The sequence below is a fragment of the Homalodisca vitripennis genome, chromosome 7, assembly GCF_021130785.1.
Source record: "Homalodisca vitripennis isolate AUS2020 chromosome 7, UT_GWSS_2.1, whole genome shotgun sequence".
NCBI classification, from domain to species: Eukaryota; Metazoa; Arthropoda; class Insecta; order Hemiptera; family Cicadellidae; genus Homalodisca; species Homalodisca vitripennis.
In genome coordinates, this window is record NC_060213.1 from 19097890 (window position 1) to 19125339 (window position 27450).

General features: G+C 34.1%; 2 protein-coding genes across 3 annotated transcripts in view; one reads left to right on the forward strand and one right to left on the reverse strand.

Annotated features, from left to right (window-relative positions):
* The window catches only part of LOC124366963 (serine/threonine-protein kinase ULK3), a 42076-nt gene extending 29194 nt beyond the window's left edge, over positions 1–12882 (reverse strand). Inside the window, exons 1-6 of the mRNA XM_046823597.1 lie at positions 12688–12882; positions 10750–10895; positions 8308–8459; positions 3441–3655; positions 2500–2609; positions 1164–1280 (exon numbers count right to left, since the gene is read on the reverse strand). Coding sequence (XP_046679553.1) covers positions 1164–1280; positions 2500–2609; positions 3441–3655; positions 8308–8459; positions 10750–10881 — 726 coding nt within the window. The 5' untranslated portion in view covers positions 10882–10895; positions 12688–12882. The remainder of the gene's footprint in view (positions 1–1163; positions 1281–2499; positions 2610–3440; positions 3656–8307; positions 8460–10749; positions 10896–12687) is intronic.
* LOC124366961 (E3 ubiquitin-protein ligase ariadne-1) overlaps positions 6549–27450 on the forward strand; it is a 51766-nt gene continuing 30864 nt past the window's right edge. For both annotated transcript variants that reach the window (XM_046823595.1, XM_046823596.1), the window contains exons 1-3: positions 6549–6664; positions 14122–14333; positions 23975–24127. In XM_046823595.1, the coding sequence (XP_046679551.1) occupies positions 6649–6664; positions 14122–14333; positions 23975–24127 (381 nt within the window). In that variant the 5' untranslated portion in view covers positions 6549–6648. The remainder of the gene's footprint in view (positions 6665–14121; positions 14334–23974; positions 24128–27450) is intronic.

Consider the following 27450-nt stretch of genomic DNA (forward strand, 5'->3'; position numbering starts at 1 on the left):
CTGCTCGTGCAACAATGGAACTTTGAGGAAATTTAAGTGGGATGTTTTTGGTCATCCTCCATACTCACCAGATCTTGCGCCTAGCGATTTTCATCTGTTTCCGGAGCTGAAAAGACACCTTGGCAGTCGGCGATTTGCCAACAGCGATGACCTTCAAAATGAGGTGGATACTTGGCTTAAAAATTTGGCGGGTGAATTTTGTGATGCTGGAATAAAAAAACTACTTCCTAGATACCAAGAGTGCTTAGAAAGGGATGGTAACTATGTAGAAAAATAAGGTATGATGTAAAAAGTTGAATAAATGTGTTTCAGTTATTTTTTGAGTCTTTTTAACTTTTTCATAATTAATGGAAACTTACTTTTTGGATACCCCTCGTATGTATAGTACAATATCAGGTGTTCCGAACTCAGTATCAAGGATTTTAAGGTTTCTGTAATATTAATGTCTTTAATACCATATTTGTCTTTAATTTATAAATTACACATCAAATGAAAGAGCAAAACCTGCAGACCTGCTGCTGGATATACCAGCATAGCATGCACTGTAACTATAGTTATTAAAATTACCATATATAATTATAATTACTAAATTTTTTTAGAATGGTAGTTTTGATTTAGAATTGTGAACAGTTCATGTCATAGAGGAACTCTCTTCCACCCACAGTTTGGGGAGGGGTAAAGAGGGGGGGGGAGTTCTTTAGAGAGAAACATTGTATAGTTATGGAACGTTGTAATTTTTGTTAACGTTTCTTGAATTAATTGTTTTTCATTTGTTCCCTCTACCTTATATTAGAAAGGACTCAAAGTAAAGATGGCACTAATGAACAGAGAAAGCTTTTCATGTTTCACAATTTTCCAACTGAAACTACAGTTACATTTCTATGTGCATTCTGTATTCAGAGTGAACATATACAACTGTGTATCTGAAGGGGCAGTAAATTCACATGAGGGTGTAACGAGACTCCACAAAATCGTATGGTTTTTATGCCATCTCCTGAATCTATAATTCTTGTTCTATAATTAATTAGACAAGATGTTTTCACCAAGTCCGATACGTGTAGGTCAGATCAATGTGACTGTGCTTCATCAATGTTTATATATATATATATATATATAAAACAGTACTCTCAATCATGGCGAGTGATCTGAGTGAGTTCACTCACCTCTATAGGAGCTTGAGACCTGATCTTGTCATGGAGCTGTCTGATGGTGGCGGAAGAATACGGCGCACGGCCGAACAAACACTCGTACGCGATCACACCCACACTCCACAAGTCCACCTAAGCAAACAATTCCGTTGCAACACATGACAAATAAACATTAATTATGTACATACTACTATCACGTACATACTACTACTACATACGTACCACTGCTAAGTAATACTAATTGAATACAACCATAAACATAAAACAAAAGAACACAAACAGTTTGCAAATTTTTGTAAATTTTTAAGTCAAAATTAAACAAAAAATCTGTAGTCATCTTTAAATAAAATTAATAACTTTTTTAACTTAGTTTATAGAGTTAAATCGCTTTAGTGATCTGGATGTTGTTTGTGTGTGTTTGTGCACACACAAGTAACTTAACAAATTGAATAGATCCTAAATTGCTTAAAGAATATATTAGTAGACTGATATTTCAAAGAACACAAATAGAGACATTATTGTGAAAAATTGTAAGAACAAATAATCACGAAGATGTCAAAGTAGACTACTAAGATAAACCAGTTCCCTAACATGCTGCAAACTACATCACAGACTTCAATAATTGTTTTAAATCCACAATAGTAAAATATTACCAAAAGACTGCAATCCTTCACAGTTAAGGAGATGGGAACTAGCATACCTATGACTAACAAAATAAGAACTCCTCTAAACCTAAACCTCTTCCTCCACTTCCTTCGGCAAGTGACAAGCAAACAGTTTTCCATAGATATAAAATATAGTACTCAATACATTATCAACAGTTATACAATGATAACAATGTCTAGAAAAAAGTGAATTGGTAACCCTGCTTCCCACATTGAATCTGTAACCCAAGTGGGCAGACAACTGGAATGCTCTCTACTGGTTGAGGAAATGCTACAGTGCAATCGAAAATTAGTAAATATGTGTCCTTTAATATATCTTTATGAGTTTCTTTCAAATCAGTGGATCATAGAAGAAAGTTATCAAGGCAAGTTTGCTGATATTCCATTAGTAATAAACATATAAAACATGGCTTTCACAAATAATGAGAACTCGTATTCTTCATTGCACAAGCTGCCAACAATTATACTACCTACAACTACAGAACTTTATAGTAACATAATTTGTCTTCAACCAAAACAGTAGTCACCTTTTCGTTTGTAACTGGAAAATAACTGACAAGTTTCGAGTGTAAAATTTATTTGTAGTTGCCTCTAGGTAATAGGTTAGTTAAATTTTGAAGCAATTACTATGCCTAAGTCACTAGTATTTTGGGCTGAAAACGTGACTGTCTGCCAGCAATACACACCTTGGCGTCGTAGTGTCGTTTGATCAACATCTCAGGTGCCATGTAAAGGGGAGACCCTCGAAGTGAACTGTGGTACGCCTCGTTTGACAGAAACTGGGCAAACCCAAAATCTGAAATTGAAAAAATAATTTAGCAATTTGTTGAAGGCCAGCACTGAGGCTTTTATGGCTCTAGAATCAGAAAATAACAGTATTTACCCCAATCTTATGAGTTGTGTTCTGTTGAATGTGAACATTTACTTTTGGAAAAAACCATTTTAAAACTCACACAACCACTGCTTTACTCTTTACAAATAACAATTTAAATTAGCAATTCAAAATAGTCATTTTGATCACATGTTTATCTGCATTTTGAAAACTAAAAATTTATGGCACGAATAATAAAAATACTAAATTTATATATACGATAACATGTAGAATCTACAGTATATGTTTAGGTGTGACAATAACCCAAAACAACTAGTGGTATCATCAGCATAAAGTATTAAATTGTTATATACATTTATAGGCAAGTCGTTCACATATAAAAGGAATAAAATAGGCCACAAAATTGATCCTAGTGGAACCCCAACCCTTATTTCTTCCTATTCTGACTTGCATTAATTAAAGTTTGTATTATTGTTCCGAATTACTGTTCTTTGGTACCGGTTGCTACAATGTAGAGTTCTACCCATGTAATAGTTTCTGCATACTTATACACAGGATATCACCCGAGCGGAGGATATAATCGTCATGGCCAATACTACTATCACCGGTGAGGGTTAAATAAGATTTTTTTACAACTTTAATAAATGAAAAATCACATTGAGCAAAACAATAGTTAATATTTTTTAAATACCTTGTATTTATATTAACTTTTGTTTCTCTTCACATGGAATAGCAGCTAAAATATAAGATTCATTCGTATGTTTTTACAACTCGAGAAGAACTATTACAACATACCTCCAACTTTTAGAGTAAGTTCCGGCTGTGTGACTAGCAGCAAGTTCTGAGGCTTGAGGTCAAGGTGACAGACGTTATTGAGCCGCAAGAACTTAAGTGCGAGCGCCAACTGCTGCATGAACTTCCGACAAATGGTTTCCGGCAGCTTGCGACGTTTGTGTATGAAAGCAGACAGATCACCGCCATCGCAATACTCCATCACTATGTAGATGAACCTGGCCATCAAACATTCTTTTAGATGAACTGGGCTTTAATTTTTTTACATAATTAATGATTTGTTGGTCTAAACAGAAATAAATAAATTATTATAAGTGTACCCCTTCAAGGCAACTTCGAGAACTCAGAGGAACAAATATAACCCTCTCTATGTAATATAATAAGGAGGAGATATAGGATATTAATAACGGTTCTTGTAGAAAATTCGGTTGCTTCACCGTGCTTAGAGATTGTGTCCCATACATTGTAGTGCACTCAATTGTGCACCTGATGAGAAAATGAGAATCTCTTCATCTAGATTACACTATATATTGTAGTCCAGGTGTCTCTGATGTTGAATCGATGTAAAGAGTTTGTTTTGAGCTTCTTCGTTGGCAACTTTTTCAAACAAATATGACTCAAGATTCCAGGAGACAAGTCTGTGACAGTGTCAGATTCCAGACACTGCACTAAAATAAAGGTGAACTGGAGCAAAACTCAACATTCAAGTAAAATTGTTTACTACATACAGTAAAAATTATATTTTGAATTTTTGCTGATTGTAAGGAAATAAAAATTTCAGTAACAATTAACGACCAATACTGTTCTTAAAATGACTAATTTACAACTAAAAATTGAAAAAATGCATATTTTCTAGGAAAACTTTATATAAATCAATAAAAATACAACACTTTAGCAGTAAATGATTTTTTTTTCTATTCAAAGCCTTTTATTAGGGCCAGAGCTGGGCTGCAGAGTAGCCTTTTCCTACAATAAAGCTCTGGTATATGATTGGGAAAAGAGGATTAGATCCCTAAACTTGAGTAGGGTCTAACGTTTAAAGGACTATGGCAATCTAAAATGTTTATCTCTCCTTATGCTAAAGGGTGGACATCTCTCCTAGACCAAAGTAAGGAGGATATAAGATTAATATTAGGGCTGCTGACAGGACACGGCCTCCTTAGGAAATATCTGATGAAGCTGAGTCCAAGCCAGATCGATGAATGCAGACTCTGCGGAAAAGCAGGAGAATAAGCAGAACATATATGACTAAACTGTCCTGCCATATGTAAAATCAGAAAAAAATTCCTAGGAACTTATCTCCTCAGTCCAAAGGATATCAGAGAACAGGAGCCCTTAAATCTTACAGGCTTCTGTAAAAGACATGGTTCTGAGGGTCAAAAATTTATGTAAGGGAGGCGAAGAGGTTCTATCAGGACTAAATGCGGAGACTTTTGTCTCTTTCCCTCAACCTAAAAAAATGTTTTTCATATACAGTCTCAAATAATTTAGAACCTCTACTCTAAGTACTGTAACGTTTTAAATTCAAATAAGGAATAGCTTAGAATTATGAACAAACTACAAACATTTTTACAAATACAATAATCAAACATGTAAAAATGTTTGAATACAAGAAAACCTGACTGATAACTTTAGAAATATCTATTCTAGGAAAGCACGGATGCATTGAGTATGTCAGTAGACTTCACAGACAGACGTTTCTGTAGCAAACAATGAACTTACAGACGATCGCCAATTTGCTACCTTCGCAACAGATGTTACTTTTGCAGTGGATCTGAGCTTTTATCACCTGATTATTATATCATAATTTACAATTCTGTGAATGTTGAAAAATTCCTTAGTGAGAAAATTATGGTTATTCACACAAATACGATCAATTTGAGATCTGGTACGGAAAGAAACTATTTGCTCCATGTGTGATATCCGGTCAGAAGGACCCAAAGATATGTTAGATCCGGCTTGGCGGACCGCAATTATTCGAAGGACCAATAAAATGTCTAATATTTAAAAACTCATACTTCGATAGCTGAGCAGGTGGAGCCCATACATTGATTTTCTAAAGAATAATTACTAGTCGAATGGGAAAATAAAAATACGAATGAGATCACAAAACATAATATTAGAAAAAAGGGCACACAATTAGAGCAAAATACAAGTGTTAAAATGATTTTCTTCTTCTGTTAAATTGTCCAAAAATGTCCGAATTAGTTGAGGATCTTAAATCTTGGTTGAAAAGAAGATTGTCTTTAGTTGCGAAGGACCATAATAAGAATGATGAAACACTGTTACCTTGCACCGTCCATTGTCTGATACCTCGACACACATGAAGTTGGGTTGATTGTAGTTCGACCTGGGTTGATTCCAAGGAACGTTGCGCTGGTGGAGTCCTTGCTGAGGGATGAAGATTCCACCTTCACTTGACACTGTTTTCGGTTCACTCACGAACGTTGCGACAAAGTTACTTTTGGCTCGTTAACCAAATAATGTCCGGCTCGAAGGGACTGTTAACTGCCATAGAACGGCTTGCGGTTCACAAGAGACAAGACAAAGGGACACGGCCCGAACTTGGTTAGAGCTGGTGTTGACGTACAACCTAGCGAAACGGAGTCTTTGGAAGAACTGGAGAGATGCCTTGGGGAGCTTTTCTTGTCCGCGTCCTGGACGCCTGATTGGTCGGCAGAAGTCACCTCATACCACGTGACGATCGGACCACTATAGATTTGGAATGCAGGTGGGTGTGTGTGGGTGGGTGTGTGTGTGTGTGTGTGTGTGTGTACAAAGATAAGTGGAAATAGATGGCTTATAATAAAAATGGTATCGGACAATGGTGGGCAAAGAGCAGTTCTAAATAACATACAATTCTAATTATTAGTAAAAACTATATTAATGCGTAAAATTTGATTAATTGATATGACTAAATATGAAAACCTAACACTGCAAACAGTTTCGAAAGGATCATTAAATATCATTATCAATTTGTAGACAACTAACTGTTCTACCTTATCATCTTATCTGTGTAATTCATTATAACAGTAACAAGCTGAGAAAATAATAGTAAAGACATAAGCACCCTTAAAACTTGTTGCTACGATACAAAATAATTTTGTTTACCAAAGGCACATTCAAGTGCCTTTTATCTACACAACAACTAAATTATTTTAATTGTATAAACAAGCTTCACACAGTTTACATATAAAACACACACACTGATATGAAGAGGAAATTGGGTAAGTGAGATTAAAATAATTGAATTCAAAATATAGTATTGTAAATTTTTTTAATTAAAAACTTCATATTATAGAAGTTTGTCAAGTCTCTAAATATCAAAATTCACATATGGGCACATACTGAATTGGAAAGTACAGTGTTTTATACACAATTTATTATATTTGTAAGTAATTTATTACACTATTTACCACCTTTTACAGTAACCATTTCGTGTAAAAAGAATACTATTAGATCACAGCAAACATATGGTAAAATAAAATATGATAAATAAATAAATATAAAATTTGTAGTCAACATAAAATATATGCAAACATTTTTCAAAAATATTAAATAAAATTAAGATAAGATGTTCATTGTATAAGTTTTCTTTTAACCATATCTCAAAAATACGTTTAACATATGATTTATTTTGATACTAGTTAAAAAAAAAAGATAAAACAATTATAGTGTATTGTTTAGAGAAATTAAATTAAATTATTGAAGCTAAAAGGTTTTGAAATCATTATAAAATAATAAAAATAAAATAAAATAAGAAACAGAATTATTTTGTTAATACAAATTAATTATTTTCCTTTATTTAACATAATGCTAAATAAATTTTTATTTAAACTACCTGATCATATTTTGTAAAGAAAATACTCAAAAATTAAAATCCTATTACCAACTGTTACTAAGAAACCACAAAATATTTATCAATCAGACGTATTTTCAAACCAGGAATTTAGATATTTATTCTATAAATTATTATGAAGATGTTACCTTGTTCTGTATATTTATGGTCATTCGTTAAATTTGTGTAATTAGTAATAAAACAATTTTAATAGATATAGCAAGTAGACATTTAGTGTAAGGCTCAATATTTTGAAAATTTATCCACAGTTGGATCAATATACAATTTTGAGTTTATTACATTACAGGTGGACCAATTTATTGAAAATAATAAAAACTCTGAGAACAGATAGAAAACTTGGTACGATAAACAGTCATAATTAAAGATTATCGGCTCTGGAGCTGGCAGCTTAAACATCCTGTAGTGGTAGGCTATTTTTGGTCAGTTTACAAGCACTTATTCTAAATTTTCTCTACACTTCAAATACTGCATTTTTATAATGATATTATTGGTTGTTTTATTCAGTAATATCTGTAGAATAATAAAACATACTAATATATATACATATACATACATGCAATAAAAATAAAGACTTCATACAATCCTTTAATATTTCAACGAATGTCGTTCTCAAAAAAAGGATATAAATATTATGTATAACAAACAAAGATTAAAAATAAACATGCAATGAATTTTAAGTTTCAGCTGAACTGTTCTAATCTAAATTTAAAATTATATATTTACATTTCGGCTTTAGATTAAAATTAAGATTAACAAATATAACAAAAGCGTTCTAACACCTTAAAATAAAATATTAACTATTTTGTTGTTTTTGAGTTGTACATTCATAACAAGAATACCATAATGTACGCACTACGTTTTTTTCAAATAAACACGAGATTGATGATTTTCCCTAATACGTGACTGAGTAGTCACAGGTTGTAGCTACAAAAATATAACTATCTGCATACATAACTCACTTCCCAAAATAAACATCTACTATCCATGCTAAATACTGAAACAGTTCCATACCTCTCGTCCCATTGAAAGTCCTTCATCTGAACGATGTATTCATGTCTTAACATTTTCAGCATGCGGATTTCTGTGATGATATTCTCTACGCCTGTCGGAGACAACTTGTTCTTCTCCACACATTTTATTGCAACAGTGTCCCTCGGTCCAATCTAAGAACATAACATTATCAGCACAACTTAGGTCTTCTACACAAAACAACCTACAATTAAAGAATATGTTCATTGAAGGAGGAGCTCTTCTTATTGGAAACCACTATTTTCTATTATTTGATAAAAGAGCTGCTTTCCACACCGTGTTTAATAGATTACTTACAACACCTTTAAAAACGATGAGTACACGATGGAACTAAGAAATATAAAAAGTATAGCAGTTTTCAATGGATACTCAACTAAATTAATTGGTAGTTTATTAAAAAAAAAACCAAAAAAAGAATTTATTAAAAACACCAAGAACTACTTTAAAAAGTAAACAAGAAGAAAAACTAAACTGGTAATCCATGAGTTATGGAATAAAATGGATTTATAAAATTTATTTAGACAAAATGTTGACATGAACATAACATTTTGCACAACAAAATAAGATAAATAATCTAATTGGAAATCCAAAAGATAAAATTTTAGATGAAAATAAAAGTGGAATTTACAAAATTAACTATGAAGATTGCGATAAGATTTATATTGGCCAGACAAAAAGAACCATTAAAAAAAGATTTAAAGAACATGAAAGATATTATAAATACGGACAAACCCAAAAATCAGCTATTGCCAAACATGCATTAGAAACAAATCACACCTTTAAAAACTTCACATTATTAAAACAAGTTCATAAACAAGAAGAACTCGACACTTATGAAACATTATAAATAAAAAAAAAAAACAAAGATAAAATATTAAACAACGATTTTGGACCGATTCAAAATTCACCCTAAGTCATTTAAAATATAACTAAATTCTTTTTGACCCAAACTTTTATAAATATATTAATATTTATTTTATTTTAATTAAACAAGTCTTGTATTAAGTTTTATTCAGCTGATAATTGTTTTAATTTGTAAAATATTTATTGTTTTTCAAATTGTTGATTCACACCTGACGATGGCATCTTTGATGTCGAAAGGCCTCGTGTGAAAAAATAAAAATTGTTGGTTAATTGTGAATATTCTTTTATCAAATAGTAGAGAATAGAAAGAATATGTTGTTTACAAAAGTTGTGTACATTTATCCACAACTAAGGTTTACTCTAAAACATCTTGGGATATACTGCAATCTCTCAAAGCAAACTGTATAACATCCATCCTTTATTGATGTGATCACTACTTTACAGTTTTCTTTCTATTATGTTACCTCATATTGTGTATTTAGTGTAAAATATTTAGTTTTTACATCTATTATGGCATTAATGATAATGTTTTATTCAATGCAAACTAAAACAACCCTTCAACATTTACAAAAATCCTAGATGATAATTCATTGAGGCAAATATGTAGACTTTCATATATATGATTTTTAAAACATAACATTTTGTAGATTTTACAGTAGTCTGATTTATTGTCTTGTCTGGATACCTACATTTTATTGAAACCCAACTGACAAATTTAAGATAAATAAGAATCCCAAGCTAGATAGGATAATGTTACAATTGCACTGCTATAACACAAGTTATGTTATCATGTCAGTTCCTAGCAGAATATTGCCAGCGTAACACTTATATGGAGTATATAGAAACTGTAATAAAAACCCTTTTTTACACACACTATGCCCAAATGTGTTGACATGAAACCTTTCTTCTTAACTTTTTTACAAATAAAATCACGTAGTTTTCATACAAATGTGAGAAACATACACGGTTAAAAAAGAAAAAAAAATATTTTTTTTTATTTATTAACACCTAAAGTTACTAGTACAATACAAAAGTTATATAAATGTGCCATTAATGTACGAATAAGAAGTAATTTATACTTATTTTTTATGATTGAAGACATGTTGGTAAGTAGAATAATCAAACTTGTATGATGTTTTTGTGGTTTTTATTGGAACGGTCTGGAACCATTTTAAGTGTTTGGTCCCCCACTTAAGGGTTCAGATCTTTATTGGAGAGATTATGGGGAAAATTGAGTTCTAGAAGCACATGACGGCAACAGTCAATAAGTTATTACTCCAGCTCGGCATGGGCCACTTTATATTAACACTACATACAAAAAGTCCAATAAAACCTTTGGGTTTCCCAAGATACTTGTCAATATACCATATAACTCGTTGTAATGCACATTTTTACCAATACAAAATTTTGGTTTTTCAGAAAGATGCCAGCAAAATATTGCCCATCAAGTGAAATAATAGACAAAACTGTGACTGGCGTGAAATTGTTAAACTAATCCAAAACATTATTAATCTAAAACAGCTTCTATCATAACATAGTAAGAATAACGTTAATTTTTACCGTTTTGAAAGCCTTGTAAACAGTAGAGTAGCTACCAGAACCAATTTTCTCCACTATGGCGTATCCATCAATGGTATGCGCAGACAGTTGTGTCTGAAATTTTTTCGGAGTATTGGAGTTTGGCTGAGCCATGTCTTGATTTTGATCTGAAAAATTATTAAAATATGAAAATTAATTTTGTCTGAATGCAGAAAATTACAACACAGTTCAAATAGAAGTAAAACTCTTCAGCTTTTAAAAAGTGCTAAAGTCTAGGCTGTATTTAATTTGTGAGCAAAATTATGGCAAAGTTTCATGTTAGCAATGGTGCCAACCACAAGATTTCATGACAAATAATAAGTTCAGTGGAATCGTCCAAAATTCAACAATTCCATTGTCCTTGCTAGGCAAGCAATGGCAAAATAGGTGATTACAAAATGTTGATCATATTCTTTTATATTTCGTAGCCAAAACAATATCAGTCAGTAATTTATTATGCATGAAAATGGGACCTTGGAATGTTATTTTTCGACTGCAGTAGTATAATAAGCAGCCACCACCACAAACAAATGAACTATTGAATAGAAGTATCTAAACTATTGATATAAAAATATTTCACCTATCGGTGTCCATAATTAATAATTGCCAGTTGTTTTGATTGTAGAGAATTTAACAATATTGTTTAATTCAGTGTTGCAAGCATATAACGTAATCTCATTGAACATTATTGTTCCAAATAGACTCAAACAAAGTTAAATCATGTTTATGGTATTTGAGTAATGGCTATTGGAGATAAGTAAAATGATGATTTAAATATATTATTTGTGAAACAAGGTGTCAGACACGTTTATCCTTTAAAATTGTAAAAATTAACCTAATGTTATGCTTATTAAATATACATGAACAAGATAGTTTTTATTCATCATTAAGTTATTACTTTTTAAGATGTAAAAACAGCCGAACTATATAATAATATAAATATGTCATAATTCTGTTTCAATAGTATGTTGAGAATTCGTTACTAATGAAGGGGAGACTTTAGTAAGTGCCCTACATTTGTTGTTTGTTATTATTGAACGATTTGTTACATTATTCAACTTCGATATTATATAATAAACGTACACTACAAGAATTATAATACATTAAAAACAAGAATAATACATTAAAGTATTAATTAAATAAATTTAAAAATAGCATCACAAAATAAAAAAAACTAACTTTGAATTAAACCTAACCTAACATAGGGATTCTTCCCATGGATTTTACTAGGAGCCAAAACCCACAACTTGAAGCCACTTGAACATAACTCATCACTTTACACACTCACATAATTTCCTCATACTCACAGCCAATTTCGATTTCTCAAATTGGTTACTTCTTGTTGTTTATTTTCAACATAAAAAATTATTGTAATTATTAAGTTGAAATCATATGTTCAATAAATTGTAAAATCTAATTATTCATTGGGTAAAATCAATTTAAATGTTTTATAAAAATAACTGAATAACGAGTGCAGGCCTTCAGAACAATGTACTATGTCAACTGGCAATTTATATCAGTGGCCACTTCACAAACCAATTTCAAACGACAAATTGTCGGTTGTTGTTTATGGGGTTTAAAACTTGTGTACAGCTAAACTTGTAACACAAATTTCAAATTTTATGTTTATGACTACAGAATGGATTACTGCTTAATTAGTAGATCTCAACTTGTTAAGTTATTTAAGCTGTTTCAAAAAAACATTTTAGCCTAATCCTACCAAAATAAAAAAGAATTTTTTGAATTTATGCTGGTTTAGTAACTTGTACTCTGATATTGGTGATGAAAGGTTTAACACATTAATATTAGACTTAAATTAAGAAGTTGTTACAAGTTAGCTTAGAAAAAAGCCATAACCTATAGAAAAGTAGAGCAATTAATGAGAGGTTAATTATCAAACTTTGAAAGAAAATCAATTACCTTAACATAAATTTGTGATGACTTTTCCTTTTACTTTAAACCTTACATTTTAAGCTGACACAGCACTATTTACTTGATTCATCAAATTTCAGATAATTATGTTGATATATGAAAATTGGTCTCTTAACTACTATAAATTACAATCTCGTATCATAGATAGAAAATTGAAATTTTAAAAGGTTAATAAACAGACAAACTTTAACGCAGACCATAGAAGGATAGAAGACTAGTGTTTTATACTCTATGGTAAAATAAAATCGAAAGCAGCATTATAGCAACAATAATCGTTTATTCTCTGACGCAAGTTAGCACCAACTTATTACTATTAAACTGTTTATGAAATGAGTTCTTAGTGTAAATTAATAAAAAAGATATAACTTATCTACCTCTGCTCTTGGACAGTAAAGATGCTCACTTGTTCAGTCACCCCGTAAAACTTGGAATTCAACGTTGTTCAGTAAGAATACTGGCGATTGAATATTAATTGTCACTACTGCTTAGTTTCTGAGTATAACACATATTTTCCATTAGAAACCTAATTTTCAAATTATTTACAGATGAATTAGGATTCATATCAAACAAGAAACAATATTTAAAAATTATTATCTATAACGTTATCTCATTGACGTAATGTTATCTTGTTGGTTATTGTCGGTTTCTTTTAGGTGTTTCATTTAATTGTTGTTACATTTATATTTAAATTGTTTGTTTTTAATAGTTTTTTGCTCTGACCATCTTTCTTGTTAGATTGTCAAAAGGGTGTTGCAGTGTGAATTTAAATAAGATTAAAATGCTAATATTTCATCAAACTTTATCAATTGAATGTTCTTATCTCCTGTTTTCTTCTCACTAATAAAATATATTGTAAATTAAACAATATTTTCAACTTTGTTTTAAACTGTTCAAACACATTTTGTTCGATCATTTTTAAAACATCAAAATTGATTATTTCATCAATAAAAATGAAGGTGAATGACTCAGAGAGAATACATGGAATTTAGAGCATCACAGAATACTTTTTCTGAATACATAATACATTTCAACCGGATTGTCAATTACATATTTGATAGTTTTAACTTCAATACTATAACATGCTAGTATGCGTATATTCTGTATGTGTTTTCAGACAATTTTTTAAATCTAATAGTTTGAAACACTGTATATGTTTTACCAATACAAGTGAAAAATTGTATATAGTAAACAAGGTTCATTATGTTCTGCAATAAATTATCCAAAAGCCTTGCTGAGTGCAAGTGCAGGAGCTGACGTCATATGAGTTTTGTTCTGTTCGCAAAGTATAAAGAGGACTAGTTACTGTACTTTGTGTTGTGAATTGTGACCTCTTCATATTTTAATAAAAAATTATTTTACTTTTGTTGTATTTTTTGAAAATTTTTCTTTTCAATAGTAACTGCACTCATACTGTATCCTTAGAAATGGATTCAGAAGAGGATACACCATACGATGACATCGATTCTGGAAATGAAAGCTCGGGTGATGAAGTCGATTTTCCTATGGAAGTTGAGGCTAACAACCCTAGAGAAAGGCAAATTGATGTTGATGAGTACCCCTACGAAGTTCTTTCCACAGAAGAAATAGTCCAACACATGGTTGATTCGATCCGAGAAGTGAATACCGTAGTGGAGGTAAGTCACTTAGTCAAGTGTATATCATCTGTCAAAATTAGGTGTCCTTGAAGGTTAGGGTTTTGACAATTTTAAGTGGTTATACAAGAGTCAATTTCAAGTAAGCATAGGATATAAAATTACGGTTTGAGTGTATCTTATTAATGCCATGACAATTTATTGTTCATAAGTTTGTAAGAAAAAGGCTTATATTATTGTAGCCTAGGCTTCCTGTTACACCATTCCTATTTTGTTATTAAAAGTCTTGTATATCTAGCCTTCTATGTAAGCCCAAACATTAACTGTATATTATATGAATAGTTATTATATTATATATTTATTTGACTTAATATTTTAAGGTAGTTTTAGAGACGTATTTAGCCTAGGAAGTATAGCAACTTAAACACTACAACAGAATCATGGTAAAATATGCTAGCCTAGTTACTTTTTCTACATTTTTTAAATAATTTCAAGAATCTTATATTGTAATAACAATTATAGTTATAACAATAATTTGATGTATATATTTAGGGTTTGCCCTAAGTACCCTAGAGGAACCTTGCACATGATTGAGCAATAAGTGCAATAGGTACCTGATGACTCATCACATATTTTACTATTGGTTTCACTTTTTATCTCAGGATTGACTTTCCTTGTTTGTTGCTTTTAAATAATATTGGAAAATTTGAAATAATTTCTAACTGTATTGTAGATAATCTCTGCCATAGCCTATTCGGTTTTGATAAGACTGTCAGGCTAAATATAAACTTTTTCCTTCATCTTCTACCCATGTAATAAATAACCTTTTTCATATTTCGAAAAGGGAAATGTTTACTAGCCTATGAAGAAATAGATTTAATACTTTTAGAAATTTAAGAGAACATTTTTAAATTTATTACAATTAAATAAATTAGTAATGACTCAAATAAATGAGTGATATTTGTGGAACAGCTGGTCCTACTTGTGGAAAAATCTTCTTTAACCTATTTGGAGAGACTTTAATAAGCGGCCTTCGCTCGTTATTCGGTTGTTTTTGTCGAATTGTTCTATATATTATCCAACTTCGATATGAAAAAAAATGTACACAATAAGAGTTATAATATACTATTACCGTAACAAGAAGAATTTTGTTTATTACAATTTTAAAAACATAAATTTAACACTAACATTACAAAACAACAAAACCAACTAAGGTCTAGACTTACATATCAAAGAAACCTTACAATATTTATAACTTGTCTAGCTTGATAGCAATGAGTAACAGTTTTTGTGAAATGAAGGAAAGAATTCTACCCATGGGTTACCAAGAGCCAAACGTACACGTTGAAGCCACTTAACACATTCACTGCGGATGACAAAATTACCGGCGACAGAAAATGCGGGAATTTTGTTTTGTTTTTTACTTACCCAAAACGGAGTCAGGATAGCTAAAAGGTTTGTCCAAGGTATCCCGGAAGCTTCATTGGCCGGAACGGGTGACGTCATGTCCGTGCTGAGTTGCTCATCATCCGCACCGGGTGCCGGTCGCCGTGTTGCAGCGCACTAAGTTTCGGCACAAACACTCGCGAATTACACGTATATAGTACATGAATGACACGTAGATAGTACACCAATTACACGTATTGGGGTGGGGTGGCCCACTGGGGGTGGGGGACGCCACCTTCACTGTCCCTAGAACTGTTCGAACTCGACTCATTGTCTTCATCAGATGAAAAATTATCGTCAATAACATTATCGTCTTCCTCCATTATGAGTACATACACTTACATGGTCAACAGACACTATAATCCACTCACACGATATCGCAAAGCATACACAATGAATGAAAATGGCGAACCGGCGACGAATTGCACCAACTGACTCACCGAAACAGGCACACCTCGCTATGAGTGTTACAGCTATCCCAGGCAACTGCTCAGCTCACACTGAAGCAATATGAAAGCTGCTGCCGTATGCCGAGCTCGCTCGTCCACCGCCCAGCGGCATTTTCGCATGACGAGCATGCTCATCACCCGCAGTGAATGTGTTAAAATAATCTCGTCACTTATGAGAAATATCTCACATATTTTCCTCATATTCATCGCCATTTTCAGTCTCAAAATATTAGTTACTTCTTGCTGTTTATTGTTTACATTAAAATAAAGTCTCCCCTAAAACACTTGCTGAACATCTATGCTACCAGTTTTTTTTTTTTTTTCCAGGAAAGTTTTAAAATTCTCCTGAATGCTAATTAACACATTCACGACAACGTGCGCCACGTGTGGTACACAGCGATCTTACAAGTGCGTCACGTGTGGCGCACGGCCCACATTACAGCAGCGCGTCGTGTACCACCCGTGGTACACAAACAATGTATTTTCAAATGGCTCTCTGAAATAACGTTTGCCTAGAAGGTTCTACATTTCTGTCTATGCCGTCTATAAAACTCTTATAATATTTTTCATTCTGCGCAAACTTGTTTTTCCCAAAATTGGTGTAAAAAATTATATAGTATCTGAATAGTTGTTTGCCGTGTTTGTGATAGCTAATAAGCCTATCAGCAAAGATGAACCTGTAAACCTTTATGTTCTTAAACTTAATATATGTTCATACATGTAGAGTAGTTATTACGGGTAGATAAAAAAAGTTGCTCACGTTATAAGTTATGAGTTTAATCAGCAGAAAGTGACAAGTCTAACCTAACAAATACTTAGTAAATTTGAATAAAGTAATGAAAATAAGTATTAAAAAAACTCTAAATCTAAATGACATTTTTCGTCTAATGTTTGTTATTGAAACAGTTCAAACACATAGCTGGATTATCTGTGCAGTCTTTGCAGAAAGTTGTAACTCTCTTGCAACGTTTTCTGGCTTCTGTTGTTCCATGACAGGCAACTAGAGACTCATAGCAAGGTAAACATCGTTTTCTTGATTGCTTAGCCAGGCCATCTCTCTTAACTAATTCGTGTTTTTGGGTAGGTAATCGTCTTGCTGAAAACAGCACATTAAATGTTGAAAATATGGTTAAAGTCATATGTTCAAGAAGCTTATAATTAAAATTGTTTGTACAGACTTTGAGGCCTAATTTACGTGCAAACTATTTGTTCTGTTTCCTAAAACAATACCGATTCAGATTATATAATTTAAATGAAATACACTAGTTATAAACAAGATTACCTGAAATCAGAGGTGTTGAGAGTTGGTTAGAAGCAGGATTACAGTTACTGTTTTCCTCTACAAGCTTTCTTGCCAAAACAGATCGGAATTTTAGCATATCCCATTTAGCTTTCTTTTCCCTAACACTGTTGAATACCACAAAGGCGTTCACAACACATGTACCCAGCAATAACTCTAGTGCAACCTTCTTGTACCATTTAGATGTTTTTCTCAATGGGCTATAATACGAACTCATTTGGTCTGATACGTCTACGCCCTTTTTGGCATCATTGTAAGCTAAAACACAGCTAGGTTTCATGATTGGTTCGTTATTTCTATTGGGTTTTTTTACTGGGCAATAAGTTGTCCCCATCCTCAGGTTGAGTACTTATCAAGTTTACTCGCCTTTTGTCAACCCAGCTGATTACTTTTACACCTTGTTTGTTCTCCTGCACATACACTTCACCCTTTTTCAATTTCTTGCTTATAACAGTCTTCGGATTAGACTTCAAATCCTTTCTCAAAGTACCACAAAGGTAAGTTTTTCTTTTAAGCAAGGCCTCAGCTAACTCAACACTGTTGTAATAATTATTAGCGTACAGCAAACGGCCGTGGCCTAAGAAATCACGAATAAGATGCAGCATTATTTTTTGTTTGTGGCCTTTTCCAGGTGTAATGTCACCTTTACCTACATATATTTTGAACTTGCAGGTATAGCCATCAGGAGAACAAAGCTTGTATATTTTTACACCATATTTGTGCGATTTGTCCGGCAAGTACTGCCGGAAATTAAGCCTGCCTCTCCACGGGACCATGGTCTCATCTATAACTACAGTTTCACCTGGAATCCTGACAGCTTTGAATCTATCATTTAACATGACCTGCAGTTTTTGTAGCTTTTTCATCCTGGGTTCTTCGCCTACTGCTTCTTCATTATTATGAAAATGAAGATATCGAAGAAGCATTTCAAACCGCTCTCTCTTCATAGCCTGTTTTATGAAGTCATTTTTAAACATGATGTCATTTGACCAGTAAAATCTTACTTGAGGCAAAGGGCACATCCCCATCACAATCAAAATCCCTAGAAATTGTTTTATTTCTCCACTAGTACAGTCAATCCACTGCCTCATAAAAGACCTCTGTTTGGGGATATTGTTTGAAATATCTTGCTGGGCATATCGGTTTGTTTCTTCTACGATGAGGTTAATAATATCGTCTGGTAAAAAGTGCTCTAATACTGTTACAGGATTTGATATGTCAAAATCATACACTAACCCTTCATTGTCAGTATAGGGAAATTGTCTGACAGTACTCTTTATGTCATCCCACTCATTACCATCATCATCATTACCCGTACTTGTTTCAGTTTCACCATTTGGCCCATCATCAGTTTCGGGCACATCGCCATTGGCAGTTTCATTATTTTGCTGATAAGGTTCTTCTAGTTCTTTCTGAAGGCTTATGTCATCTGAAGTAACAATTACATTTTCTTCAATATTTAATGCATGACTTACTTCATTTGCATCAAGTTCCTCATCATTACCGTCTGTATTTGAATAATCACTATCTGCTTCAGATGGTAAGTATTCGCTCCCCGACACAGAAAAATCAGTAAGTTCACAATCACTGTGGCCTTCAAGAGCATCATCGATCTCTTGTTCGTTCATTTTATTACAATTTCACTACGAAACACCACAAAATAACTTTCAATTCAACATACACCCAGTCACTAGCAGCGTTAACCTACAAATTAACAAACCAGACTGACAGAAGAAAAACAAAAGCGCGCCAAACGATGCTCGCTAAATGTCTAGCTAGACGTAGGTTAGAAGCAACACATGTACCACGTGTGTTACACGACGCGGTGGATTAATGTCTCATTAGTTCAGCGCGTCGTGTACCACACGTGGTACACGCACATATATGTATAAAAGTTCATAAAAAAATTATTTAATTTACGTTTTGATAGTTTTGCACATATTTTATAACTGCTGTCTAATGATTTAAGCAAAAAACAACATACGGATTTCTGACAGATTTTACCGATATCAACACGCCACTTAATTACGAAGGTAGTTATCACCTACGTCGTGAATGTGTTAAAGCACACAGTTCATGACTCTAACCTGTAGTCTTAGAACATCCCAATATCCTGCTCGCCTTAAGGCCTGGAGTTGTATTCTTTGATTCTCATGTTGATAAATTGAAATCCAAGAGCCAATTAAGCAGAACTTTATTAGGTTGTTAAATTTGAGTCTGTTGGTATAGTACAATAAGCGTACCTGGTACAGTACGCAACCTGGTAGATTGTGCATCGTTTCTATTATACTTTGTACATAGTGAAGTGAACATTTCAAATCCCACCAGTTGTGAAGTGCAATCTGTGATAACGTTTTTGTAAGTGAAAAATCACACTCCAGTTGAAATTTATCACCAGATGATGGGTATGGTCAAGGAATAATGAATGAAAGCCGATGAGCCGTTGGTGCATTGATTTTAAAAACAGAGAAACTAGTGTTCACGATGAGCATCGCAGTGGTAGGCCTAGTCTTGTTAGTGATGAATTGGTGGCGAAAATCAACAAGGCATCCGTGAAAATCACTATTTCTCTAGATTATGGAACTCATGGAACATTTCACCAAAATTTCACAGAGTTTAGTTCATGAAATTGTGGTTTGTGGTTCAAAAATCCTTACGGAAGACTACAAGAAACAAACTTGCTACAGCGCATTGACATTTTTGGAAGACTATGACAAAAGTGGAAAACAAGTCATTGCTTGTATTATAACTGATGACGAGACTTGAGTAAAGCACATCAACTGTAAAATAAAACTGCAAACTATGGAATGGGTTCACACGCATTCATCCAAGAAACCGAGGAAGTGTTTGCAAAAGCTGTCGGCGGGAAAAGTCATGTCTATACAAGGGGGTACCTGAAAGTTCCTGGAATAGCTCTGCTGTAGGCGGAGCTTGCTTAGTACAAATTCTCACCGCTTGGCTGTTGTAGCACTACTCTTTGCAAGCTCAATGCCGCCTGTTGCGTTGACCTGACGTGTTCTGTCCCCGTGCAGTAATAGTTTTAGCTAGTGCCGTTTTTTACGATGGCAAGTTTGAGTGAATAGCGTGCAGCTGTGAAATTTTGTTTTCTGCTTGGCAAAAACGCTGCTGAAACAGTTGAAATGTTGAAGACAGCTTACAAAGACGACGCTATGGGGAAAACCCAAGCTGCTTCAAATCACGGCAGGCTTCAATTCGACGTTACTTTTGAAAGTCAGTAAGAGCACGAGGGACAAACTTGACGGCAACCATTTTCATGTTCAAGTCTTTGGTTTAAATCCGTTGAAATGAGCTCCATGACAGCCCACTAGCCTCCGATATTTGCTCAATAGTCTGTCGTCGGTCTGCAAGCACAATTTCTTTCACTTTCACAAGATTTCCGTCTCTTCGGGAAGTCGATGGTCGTCCAGAACAAGGTTTGTCCTTGAGTTTTATACCGAGAAAACCATTTGTACACTTGGGTTTTCCCCATGTTTCCGCCAGTGGTTGAACTAGCAGGCAGCAGATTTTTACAGAGATTTTTATTGAAAAGCTTGTACTAAGTTATGATAAATGTCTCAATTTAAATGACAACTATGTTGAAAAATAATAGTTTTCCTTCAAAATGTAGATGATAAAAATGGTTTTTTTAACTTTTTATTTCAGAAGTCTGTTACAACTTTCTGTGACAGACCTCGTAGATCCGAATCATTATAGCACATACTAGTATCTTCTAAATCGCTTACATCATCTTCTAAAATGTATCTGATTTGACGAGTCTAAATTTTTATTCATTACAATTAATAGAGCGTAACTCAAAACAATATCATGGCATACGCTATTACTCTAGAACTGTTACAACAATCACAAACAACTGGTTGAAAAACATTGGTATATCGACTACCAAAATATTCAATTAGATTCCATAAAGGATACAAAAAAAAAGTTAGTTATTTTATGATTACGGTACTATATAAAACATTAGTTTTGAGCAGGATTTGGCAAAGGAGTTTGTGATGCAAAAAGTGCTCCCAATCATATGACCGAGATGGAGGATATAATCGTCGTAGTTGTTAGATGCTATTATCACCACGAGGGTCAAAAAAGTAATCATGAAAGAACTTAACTTAACTTGAGAAACTTATCAAGTAAGACGATCAATATTTTCTCAAATAGTCAGGCAGCACTGATGGTGCTGGATTCGTGTGTTCAAATCCAAACTTGTCTGGGATTTCTACCAAGTCGTTTCTTCCCTTGCCACAATCAACAATGTGACTGTTTGTTGGGTTCCTGGTCATGAGGGGATCCCTGGGATTGAAAGACCTGATACCCTGGCCACCAGGGGTTCAGCGTCAATTATGATGGGTTCTCAACTGTTCTGCGGTATTCCAAGGTGTGAATTCTTTGGGGCTGTCTCGAAATAGGTTTATGCTGAATAGGAAAGAAGGTGGAGGTTGCATCCGGGTATGAGAATGAGCAGAATGGTACTACAGTCGCCTTCCTCCAGGGTGGTATCTGACCTCTCACTAAGTAGATTGATAACTTCTCGGGTTATAGGTCTGATCACGGGACATGGTCACCTGAGGAAGCATCTTCACAGAGTCGGCATCTTTTGAGATGATCCACTCTGTAGAATGTGTGATGAGCAGGATGAAACTGCCGAACACTTGCTCTTTGATTGCCCTTCAATAGCAAGGGAGCGGTATGTCATCTTTGGTAGTTTGAAAAAGGGTGATGAATTTCCCCAGGAGGACCTGATAGGTTGTTTTCGGCGGTTTGTTGAACTGCTGAAATCATAGGCTGGTAGCCCTCATGGTGTGCTTCCGGGGTGCGCAAAAGGCCCTTGAGGCTTAAGGAAATGGCAATAGGCCGCCCCATAGAAGAAGAAGGTTAACCTAACTTTGAAACTGACTAAAACTATACATTCTTATAGTTTAGTTCTTCTTGTTCAATTTCTCTGTTAATTTTATAATTAAATCCATAAAAATCTTCTCTAAAGATCAAGGAATACATTTACTCTCTTGACTTTTTCTCATATAAGTTAGTAAGGCCTTCCAAAATATTTAATTGAAATTATTTACTGATAGTTATTATTTTGTTAATTTTTTTAATACACTTCAATACCTAGTTATCTTCAACTCCTGTTAGACAATGACTAACCATACTCTGCGTGTGCTAAATGGTCCTTAAATGGTGGTTTTAAGTCTTCCACGTATCTTCACAGTAATTATATGTTATATTGTGAAGCTGCTCAATTCATCAATACATAATTCTTATATCAGTATTACGAGGGTAGTCCATAAAGTAACCGCCGTTTGGGCGTGGCGCGATAAGTAGTGGGGGTAGCACCGCCATTCTTACATCGGTGTGCGCAGCCGTTCAGTACGCTTCTAGTTGTGCAAGGGAGAGCATCGTGCAATCGCGCGTTCTCTTGTTACAACGTAAAAACATGAGCGCTGTGATAGAAAATCCCGCCAAGTGTGAAGTACATGGTGTAATAAGATTTCTGTGGTCGAAAAGTTACACAGCAGCTGAAATTCATCGTGAATTGAGTGCGGTGTATGGCCCAAACATTATGAGGGAAGGTGTAGTCCGTCAATGGGTTCGTTTTTTTAAAAAATGGAAGAACGAACGTTCACGATGAAGATCGGAGTGGTAGGCCATCTCTCGTCAGTGATGACTTGGTGAACAAAGTGGATGAGAAAATTTGCAAGAACCGTCGCTTCACAATCTCGGAACTTTCGGATCATTTTCCTGAAACCTTTTACTGTGAAACCTTAAAATGGCTACGATGAGCGATTCAAAACAAGCGTCATGGTCTTCTGACATCTGGTGTTGTATTTGTCCATGACAACGCCCGCCTTCATACAGCTCAAAGAACAACAGAACTTTTGGAAAAGTTCAAATGGGACGTTTTTGACCCACCCCCCCCTACAGCCCGGACCTGGTTCCCAGTGATTTCTATCTTTTCCCGTACATGAAGCGGTGGCTTGCATCTCAGAGGTTTGCGAGTGATGAAGAGCTTCAAAACGCTGTGACAGGTTGGCTAAGTTCTCAGGTGGCAGATTTTTTTAAAGACGGAATTTCAAAAACTGTTAAAAGATATGATAAGTGCTTGAATTTGTATGGTGAATATGTAGAAAAGTAGAGAAAAGCTGTAGTTTTAACATTTATATAATAAACTTTTTGTATCTCAACTGGTTTATTTTTTATTTCAAAACGGAGGTTACTTTGTGGACGACCCTCGTAATTAAAGTCTCAGAGTGGGTATTCCTGTCATGTCACGACATACAGCTGGACTCTACCCGCAACTGTCTAACTTATGATTAGAGTAAGTTTGTTGCAAAGATTTACCCAGTATATTTACAATTTAGTCCAAATGTCTTGTGATGTTTTAATATAAAATGCTAATACAAGATCCATCTGACTGATGGGTTCAGAACAATTTGAAAGTTTTAACACGACTTGTAATTTGAAAACTGTTTGCATAGATCCCAGCAACAACAACTAGAATTCTGTTAAACCACTTCAAATGGGATAAGGAGAAGCTGTACGAGAGATTCTATGATGGAGACCAGGATCAGATGTTCGCAGAAGCCAGAGTCGTGAACCCTTTGAAACCAGCTCTTACTACCCGTCCCAGGGTAAGTTGCTCACCAAAAACGGCTGTATTTCTTTCTCTTTAAAAAAATAACAGAATGGGTCATAAATTGCCAATTTATGATTTTATAGATAAGTATATATAGCTTTTTAGTGATTCTATATGTGTATAATTTATTTTATTTTTTGCATAGTATAATGTTTATGAATATTTATTCTTTGGGAACATTCCAAAGAATGGATATTAGTAATATCTTGTTGGATGGTAAAATAAATAATTGAAAAAAAAAGAAAGGTTTCTTAGCTTCAAGGACTATCCAGAAAGTAGATTACGTTTCGCTCTGTAGCCACTAGGGGCGGGACTATCGCAGACATTTTGTTGTCATGGCATTTTTCCGTTAAGTGGCTATCCAGCCATGCTAGTCACTCCTTGTTTTACAATAGCAGTTTAAAATGTGTGATGCAATTAAAAATCCTGTGAATTGTGAAGTGCGGTCGGTAATGCAGTTTTTGTGGGCTAACCACAATAAACCAATTGAGATTTATCGCCGGCTCTGTGAAGTGTATAGGAACATTAAGATTACAGAAGGCGTAGTGCGTGTGGTGCATTAGATTTAAAAATGGCTGAACTAATGTGCAAGATGACAAACGAAGTGGATGGGCAAGCATTGTGAAAACTGAGGAAATTGTCTCCTTAAATCGATGAGAAGATTAAAGATGACTGCCAATTCACAATAATAGAATTCTTACTTAGTTTTCCCCAAATTTCAAGGAGTTTGTTAAATGAAATCCTTACACTGAGGTTAGGTTTACTATAAATGTTGTGCTATATGGGTACCGAAAATCTTAAGAGAAATGCATAAAAATCAGTGTATGGCTGCTTCATTAAAATTTTTGAGTAATTGTGAAGCGCTTCGATAACGATATGGAACTGCGGGAGGGTGTGGCTACCTGGCCTAAGGAGGCAGAATTTTATAACACTGGAATTTCAAAACTAGCTCACTGCTATGATAAGTGCCTAAATTTGTATGGTGACTGTGTTGAAAAATAGTATTTTAGTGTCGCTTTCAAGTATATATAGTTCAATCTTTTTCTTGTATTTTTGTTTATATCGAAACGTAAATCTACTTTCTGAACACCCCTCATATTTTGAGAGAGGTGGGGCCCTGAAAGTACATAGTAGCCTACGATGTGGATGATTTCACATATTTTACTTGACGTTTATTTTCATAAGTATAGCCAATAAATATGAACTCGACACGCCGATATTCTAGTAACTTCCACGGTTTGGATGTTTCTGGAAATTGGTCTCATCTCAACCCAGAAGCTCACTGTGTGGGTGGAGCATCTATCTCAACACTACATTAATAGATTACATATGAACGGTATTAACCCTTTGAGTGCCGCAGCGTTTTGCTATATGATATGCATAAAATGCCAAGCGAAAATGCCTGGTTTTGCAAGGGTCTGGTTAAAAATTCATAACAAATTTATTTATTGGTATAATGTCTTGGGTTTTTGTTTTTTTTTTAGATAAATATATTTTCTTTATACATATAATACATTGATCACTTATTTAACGTTTTTATACAAATAAAAAAAATCATGAACAAAAACTTTATGAGCAAAAACTAGTTTTTTATTTTGACACAACTTAGTATTATTGAAATACTTTATTTTTTCACTTTTAGTTGTTCTATCTTATACTCCATTTAATTCTTTACAAAAAGACATACAAACATTTTTTTTATACTTATAAATAAAGTTTGGAAAATAAATATGAAAATATGAACCACAACAAAACTGGAAATTTTCTAACTTAACCTAACACTCTGTGTATTGTATACACTGATAATGCTTAAATCTAATGCCTGCAATACTAGGTCTTCATTGTCACCAATGTTTTTACGACCCATTGTTTATAAATATCACTGAACAAACATAAAAAATATACAAACGTATTTAGTAAAGTACTAGATGCTTACGATCGCCGTAACTCGCGGCCGTCATTGTTCTATTTACACACAGACTAGAACAACATACACAAACGAAATAATTTGAAGATACTAACACTACAAACCCATGTACACTTAAAAACTTTCAATATCATTTGTGAAATAAACAGCAGCGCAAACAAAACACGTGACGGCTTGTCCGCGTAGCAGCCGATTCTAAACGCGACTGACTCTACAACCGCCGTAAAAATCAGAATCTAACCAAAATGCAACAAAACCTACATCAAAAGTTACGTTGAAGCCTTTGGAATGCGTATGTATAGTCATTGAGCCAATTTAGATAAATACTATATAAAATATAAGCGTTACTGCAGAAGTCGCTAACAGCGATTCTGGCATTTCTTGCATATAATGCAGGATCGCTGACAGCGATGCTCCGGCACTCAAAGGGTTAATATATTGGGAACTGAGTGAATCTTTATCAACATTACTCACCAATTGACATGGCCATAATTTGCTCATTACAGGGAACATTCAAGGAAGTATATATAATTTATATATAACATATTGACAGAAACATAAAATTACAGGGTGGCCACCCGACCGGGAAACCGGGAAAATTTCAAAAATACTTTTTCTGTCCCCAAGAACTTATAAAATCAAGACATAATTTGACAGCTTCTTGAATCAAGAACTGATTAATCTCGAAACATCGTATTTTACGCGACGTGGTTCGTGAAATTGTGAATGAAGTTGGACATATATTCGTGAGCTACATATGACGCCAGTCGATCTAAGGTTACCTCCACTAGTGTAGTGAGTTTATCTTGGTTAGTTCTACTCCTGCCGCGGTATGCCTCCACCCCCCACCCCCCACAAATATGTAACAATGCATTGGAGAAATAAAATCGGCAGACCGATCGTTTCGGACTTCGGCACTAAAGACGTGCGTTAGATAGATAGCATAGGCCTAAAATATACAGTGTTATAAACAGGCTTAAGAGTTCGGTTCGTTAAATAATATAATGTTTGACGGTTTGATAAGAGGTGCGGTTTTTTGAGTACACCAGAATGTCAGTGGGATTTTTACTAAGCTTGATAAGATTTCTTTTGGAGAAGAAAGTAGTGGGTTAGTTACAACGTAACGTTGAGAAAGGGACATTTGCATCCCGTTGCACAGCAATGACAGAATGAACTGAGGGCTGAGCAGCAGGAGAAACATTTAATGTCTCGAATTGGCGAAGGATAAGTGCCATAGTGTGGTACTGCCCTGCCGCTCACGTCTGCCATGGCTAGTGTTGAGTTTTCCCTATATGTAATTAAACTTTAAGTTGCCGCTCGATCTAGCGCTCACAGCTTACTGTTCGTATTGCGGCTGAGGTCTCTGTTGGTCTATGAACGATTGCTCCTCA